This window comes from Physeter macrocephalus, chromosome 7 (assembly GCF_002837175.3).
Source record: "Physeter macrocephalus isolate SW-GA chromosome 7, ASM283717v5, whole genome shotgun sequence".
NCBI lineage: Eukaryota > Metazoa > Chordata > Mammalia > Artiodactyla > Physeteridae > Physeter > Physeter macrocephalus.
In genome coordinates, this window is record NC_041220.1 from 59,743,283 (window position 1) to 59,750,229 (window position 6,947).

At 36.0% G+C, this 6,947-nt stretch overlaps 1 protein-coding gene across 7 annotated transcripts in view; it reads left to right on the plus strand.

The window, feature by feature from the left end:
- Window positions 1-6,704, plus strand: part of KLHL8 (kelch like family member 8) — a 49,515-nt gene extending 42,811 nt beyond the window's left edge. For all 7 annotated transcript variants that reach the window (XM_055086010.1, XM_055086011.1, XM_055086012.1 and 4 more), the window contains 2 exons: window positions 2,099-2,300; window positions 2,516-6,704. In XM_055086010.1, coding sequence (XP_054941985.1) covers window positions 2,099-2,300; window positions 2,516-2,639 — 326 coding nt within the window. In that variant the 3' untranslated portion in view covers window positions 2,640-6,704. The remainder of the gene's footprint in view (window positions 1-2,098; window positions 2,301-2,515) is intronic.
- Window positions 6,705-6,947: the final 243 nt, after the last annotated feature.

Below are 6,947 nucleotides of genomic sequence, written 5' to 3' on the forward strand. Positions count from 1 at the left end.
TGTATAACTGATTCACTTTGTTATAAAGCAGAAACTAACACACCACTGTAAAGCAATTATACTCCAATAAAGATGTTAAAAAAAAAAACTTAGAGTTCTTGATAAGAGAGTGGGATATTGTTAGCGCTTAAACATCTACAAGTAATAGAAGTAATACTATTTCAGTGCTTATGTGTATTTTTTTTTTTTTTTTTTTTTTTTTTTTTTTCCCTTATGTGTATTAAAGAAGAGAAATAACATAATTTTTTACCTTTTCAGTCTGGCCTGATCATCACAGCAGCTCTTTGAGGTAGTGAGAGACAGAGAGAATAATATAGTCACAGGCCTAAATAAGTTGACAAGGCTGGAATTTGAAGCAGGGTCTGTGAGAACCCAGAGTTCTTACACTACACCGTTGCTACCTCTCTCAGCTCCCTGTCTAGCGTAGGCATTGACATGTTATATCTCAACAGGAGTATCATTGTTGCTCTTGTTAAATCTTCTGGGCACTTATAGGTAGAACAGACATGGTAAAAATAAGACTGACTCAGGTTGAACCTTAAAATAAAAACCCTCTTGGTCATTCAAGTCCTACTTAAAACGGGTACAACTGATTTGAATAAGAAAACTTTGAAGGTAACTGTATGTACAGGAAGCTAATTGCATCCTCCCTTTTCTGTTCCTCTGCTTTGAGTTCTTTGTTCAAAATTTATATGCATTAGCTAGGGAAATGATAGGGAGCAAATGAAAAAGAGGGCCATGAAAAATATAACTACCCTGTATTAAAAACTTAATCTCTTCTACATTAGCATTAGCAGTAATTAAAAGTAGAGCCTTTGTTATAGTGAAAAAATGTTTTTTATCATGGTTGTGGTGGTGATAACACTATTACATTTGTTAAATGTCACTGAATTATGAACTAAGATCAGTGAATTTTATTTTATTTGTTAATTAATTCTTGGCTGCGTTGATTCTTTGTTGCTGTGCGCGGGCTTTCGCTAGTTGTGTCTAGCAGGGGCTACTCTTCGTTGTGGTGCACCGGCTTCTCATTGCTGTGGCTTCTTTTGTTGTGGAGCACAGGCTCTAGGCACGTGGGCTTCAGTAGTTGTGGCTCGCGGGCTCTAGAGTGCACACTCAGTAGTTGTGACTCATGGGATTAGTTGCTCCATGGCATGTGGGATCTTCCCGGACCAGGGCTCAAACCTGTGTCCCCTGCATTGGCAGGTGGATTCTTAACCACTGCGCCACCGGGGAAGTCCCGATCAGTGAATTTTTACCTCAGTTGATTTAATAAAATTAAACCCATTAGAGAAGTTGACTTCGTTGATTTTTTTTTAACCTGACCTTGTTTCTAAATAGACCGTCGTAATATCAACACTTCTGTCTTCAGGAAAATAGGCTTAGTCATCAGAGAGACCTATTACTCATGTAGACTGAGATGGAGCCTAAAAAGAGACACATATATTTTTAAAGGAAAGAGCGCTGTTAAAATAGCAGTCTCTATGTTTAACAGTCAGGAACATAATAAGTAACATTGTTAAGATGATCTATAGAGAGGACTGTCGGCATCTAGAATAGGGAGCATGAAGATGGAGTTTTGGCCAAAATTGGTAAGAATTCAGTTATAGTCCACCATCTCTGTAATTATGATTATGATTATAGTACTAAGGGAAACAGTTGGAAAACTTTGACTTATATCTAAATGAGTCAAGTGACTCAGGTGTAGTTTATTCTCTTCTCAAGCCTTCTTACTGTTTAAAAATCTAATATATACATGTACACACAGAGAGAAGGAATCTCAGTACTTTCTTGCTTGCCTCTAGGAAGCTAAGAGAAAATTATATGAATGTCTGTGGGTTTTTTTTCTCCTAAATTATCTGCTTAAATATAGGGACTTTAGTTTTTCTCATTTTAAGATTTTTAATCCTAATATTGAGGAAAATACTATTTAAATTATCTTGAATTATAGTAAATGTATAATAGGAGTTGGTTGTAGGGATAGATGTTGGGGTTTTCTAAAATGTTTTGAAAAGATTGGTTTGTAGAAGTTATTGAATTGAAATTTAATGGTTAATTTCTATGAAACATAATGCTATTTTAAAAATCTTTCTTTATATAGGTGGTTTTGATGATAATTCTCCTTTGAGTTCAGTTGAGCGGTATGATCCTCGAAGCAACAAGTGGGATTATGTAGCAGCCCTTACCACTCCCAGGGGTGGAGTGGGGATCGCAACAGTGATGGGCAAAATCTTTGCAGTTGGTGGTCATAATGGCAATGCATACTTAAATACAGTAGAAGCATTTGATCCAGTGCTGAATAGGTAATTTTTATTTTCTTTACACTTTAATGGGATCTTCCAGTAACAGATTATTCCAGAGTGCTAAAATGCTGCTACATGTAGTTAATAGAAAACTTTGGGGATAGCTTACTATCTTTCAAAACCAGTCCCATAATAGGGATTTTTTGTTTTGTCTTTTGAGTAAAATAAATCATAATTTGTTTTAAGATAACATCCTTTCTCCTCTATCTTTTCAGGTGGGAGCTTGTTGGATCTGTGTCTCACTGCAGAGCTGGAGCAGGTGTAGCTGTGTGTGCCTGTTTAACTAGCCAAATTCGAGATGTAGGTCATGGATCCAGTAATGTGGTTGACTGTATGTGACTTGAGTTCCAGCCACCAACAATTTAATAACATCTGATAGGCAAGAAAGACTACCAGTATTTTGTAATGGCCACCTTTGAACAGTTTTAACTACTACTAGAGTCTCATTTAAATGTAAACTGTTGTATTGTGACTAAGTGCAACTTTTGAAATGGTAGATGAAACTACTAGTAATAAAGTTGATACTTTCCACTTTAACAAATAATGAAGTAGGGAAGGAAGACACTCTAACCTGAAACCATATCTCCTCCAAAAAAAGTGTTTAAAGGAGTGCCAAAACCTTGAAATTCCTTTTTTTTTAAAGTGTGGATGAATCAAAATGTAAAATGAAGTCATTTGCTGAGCTTTACCTTTTGCCTAAAGGTGTTAACCTTAGACAGTGGATTTTTCCTAGAGGGGAGATTGGAACCTATTCATCAACACAAGGATATCAGGACATATAACAGACCTGCTCCATTTGAAGATCTTTTCTACTTGGTGCTGATGAATTTATGCCTTGCTTTTTTCTAGGTGTTGAGTTTTCAATTCCTTGGATATTTACAGAAATAGGAAAAATGTTTCATCTTTCTGAGTGCCCTTTGGTTGTGTTTTCAGAAGCTTATAGGAATGCTGTAGGAAGCCCTTAATTTCAGTGTGAGTTGTTAGGACACCAAAAGATCTAACTGAACTAATTCCTTCTGAACGAATCTGCAGTTTTATTTTTTCATTGCATGCCGAAAGGATTTGTTTCATAATCAAAAACTGAATCAGAGGGGATATTAGAGGAGAAGGCTTTAAAGTCGACATTATTCTAGTGCCCATTCGAGAGCCTTGAGAGGGAATGATGTCTATTACATGACTCCCTAATGAGGAGACTCCAAAAATATGTTTAACACTCTTCTTTGATTCAGTCATTTCATTTTGAACCCAAGATTTATTATCTTTCTATTTTGCTATTTGCCAGCATCATAGTTTTTCTAAACTGTACAGAGTCTGGATTTATTTATTTTCAGAAAATGAATGCATTTTTACAAAAACCCTTTATAGACTGTAGTTGAACTGTTGATTACTTCAAGTCCATCATTACCAATAAAAGATATTGTAAAAACAGAAAGATTGAAACTGTTTTTCCTGTTAATATTTAATTCTCTCCAGTATATTTATTGAACTTTAACTGAAAATATTTCTTTACATTACTTTAAAGCCCAGGATATTGATACACCTACTGATCTAACAGCTCTTCCTGGTTTTACCAGCATTATAAAGTGGCTTATTTGTTATATGTATATATTTTTATAAATATTTATGAAGAATCTTAAAATATTATATTTCGTATTTGCAGTGCAAGTTTGGTACCTCTCTTTTAGGCCTTCCTAAATTTTCCTTTAGTCATGCCTTAGAATTTAGTATAGTTTACTGCTGTCAGTCATCTTGTTCACAAGGAAGCTGGGGCAGTGAAGAACACTACTCCATCTGTCCAGCCCTGAAGTTCATTGCCTAGTAGCTGTGATGGTCCTTATTAAATGGCAACCTAGGCTTATCAGTACAGTAAGGCAGAAGGCCGCATTACAAAAGCCAGTGCCTTGGGTATATTAGATCATAAAAATAAGAAGAAAAAATTGTAAGTGGGCTCAGCTAGCAGATAAAAGTCTATCGTGAAGCAGATTTAAATGTTCCCAATTTTTTGCTGTCAGGCTGTGAGCATGTCCGTAAGTCATTGCTGGATCTGAACCAGTGTTCTCTTGTACAGTTGTAACCGTATTTCAGTCAATCCCAAAAGCATTTAACTCCGTAGCACTCAGTGGACTGCCTACAACTGGCTGGATGTGGAGAATAAGGCTCAAAACCTGGCTTCAGCTATTTTTTATGTCTAATGGAGTTCTTGTATTATAATGCTTGTCTAGGTATGGTTACTAGTGTGTTACATGTATTTTTGTGGGGGGAGCGGATCTCTTATTCTTTCTAAGATTATTTTAAATGTTTTTTTCTTTAACATATTTCTGCTTTTGTCATGTGTATAACATTTAGGAACATGAAGGTGTTACATTTCCATTACTGGTTTTATCTATACAGTAGTCATCTAACATTACTAAGTTGGTATCCTAGCTACCCATAAAATATGAACTACTCATAAGGGAAGTAAAGTGAAGTAAATGGAACATGTGGCTGGCTGTTACATCATGTGTGGGTAGTCAGAAGCACAGCCTTGAAGGACCTGACAATGGTATGAAAAGATTAATAGAGTCAATATGCACAGTCTCTTTATTAAAAACATATTCTTTGAGATATGAAATGTGAATCAGGCTGAAGGAATCATGCAACTGAAAGGTGATTATATTCATGGGAACAGAAGGATGAAATATTAAAAGAAGATGGCTACTTAATTGTGAGGCCTGTCCCTTTAACCTCAGATGTTAATATCACCTACCCAAAAGACATAAAGTAGAGCTAAAATTCTAAATTATAAATGGAAAAAAGAAAAAGTAAAAATTTGCATATTTCTTTGAAAAATATTTCTAGTTGCTTCTGTGTGATTCTCCCGAATCGTTATTAAAGCCACTGCTTTTATTGTGTTGTATTGCCACTTTAAAAACAAATTACTTGGGCTTCCCTGGTGGCGCAGTGGTTGAGAGTCCGCCTGCCGATGCAGGGGACACGGGTTCGTGCCCGGTCTGGGAAGATCCCACATGCCGCAGAGCGGCTAGGCCCGTGAGCCATGGCCGCTGAGCCTGTGCGTCCGGAGCCTGTGCTCCGCAATGGGAGAGGCCACAACAGTGAGAGGCCCGTGTACCGCAAAAAAAACAAAAAAAATTACTTGATACTGTTTTTGACTACTTTCACTATATTCTGTGTAACTAATTTATTTTTAAATGTTTGAATAAACTGTGTACTCGAAGGAGTATTATTCATTCTCTTAATTCCTAAATGCATTTTAAACTTACAGTGCTGTTAAATGCCTAGATGAGAGATTGTTGAAATTGCATAAACTACTCTTGCAAGTGGTACACTTGAGAGTTTTGTTCCTTTTTTCTCCATGTCTTATATCATAGAAAGTGCATTTAGAATCTAATTCATGTCTTATTGGTTAAGAATGTTTTCTGTGGTTTCTCGTATCAGACTTATAAAGAAATTATATTGGGATGTTATTGACTGTCTCTTTTTCTCCTTTATGTGGAGTAAACAAGTGGCAATAAAACTTCTCTATAATATTTTCTTAAAACCATGTATTAGTGTAGTAGTATTCCAGCAAATCAAAATAATAAATTATCATATATACTACCAAGTACTGAGATCAGAAAGTTGCTATTTATTGATTCAAAATATGTTGCGTGTACCTATTATGAATAGGAACTTCTTCCTATATAGTGTTCATAACTTTGCTTTTCATTGTTTGATTGCTTTTATAGAATCTTTTCAAAACTATCTAATTGTTTATTCTTGATCCTTCAAATACAAAATTGATTTAGTAGTTGCTGGAATATTTTTCTCCTCAAAGAAAAGATCTTTATGTTTAACTGAAAATAGGAAGATTTTTGTTAACCCGTACAGAAATTAAAGGTTAAAGGCAACTGATTTGAGCAATTGTCTCTTCAGCAATTGTAGACTTGTACTATATAGAAATAAGATTCTTTATGCATTAAGATGTTGTCCTTCCAATTAGTAACCTCATGAAGCTATGATTATGTTTTTCTACTTGTCATTGCTAAAAACTTTTCTGAAACTTCTCATTGAAAACAACCTGAAGATCCATTTGTAAGTCATCCAAGAGAATTAGTCTCATCATAGTTATATGTTAATTTGGACCAGAATCTTAACTTAATAATGGCCCTATGTAATTTATTCATCAGACTTGATTCAAAATATTTTATGACTATCACAGGTTAAATCTACCCTCAGGGCTTCCCTGGTGGCGCAGTGTTTGAGAGTCCACCTGCAGATGCAGGGGACACGGGTTCGTGCCCCGGTCTGGGAGGATCCCACATGCCACGGAGCGGCTGGGCCCGTGAGCCATGGCCGCTGAGCCTGCGCGTCCGGAGCCTGTGCTCCGCGACGGGAGAGGCCACAACAGTGAGAGGCCCGCGTACCGCAAAAAAAAAAAAAAAACAACAGTGAGAGGCGCCCGTACCGCGCAAAAAAAAAAAAAAAAAAAATCTACCCTCAAAGAATTAGGTTTTCCTCTACTGGAAAAAAAAATTTCCAAGAGTAAACAGTTCCAATGGAAGATTTCTGAAATTACCCTGAGCAATAGTAACTTCAGTAAAAGAAGTCTATATCATCTTTAGAAAGTCAAATACTGTATGATTTCAGTTATATGTGGAATCTAAAAAA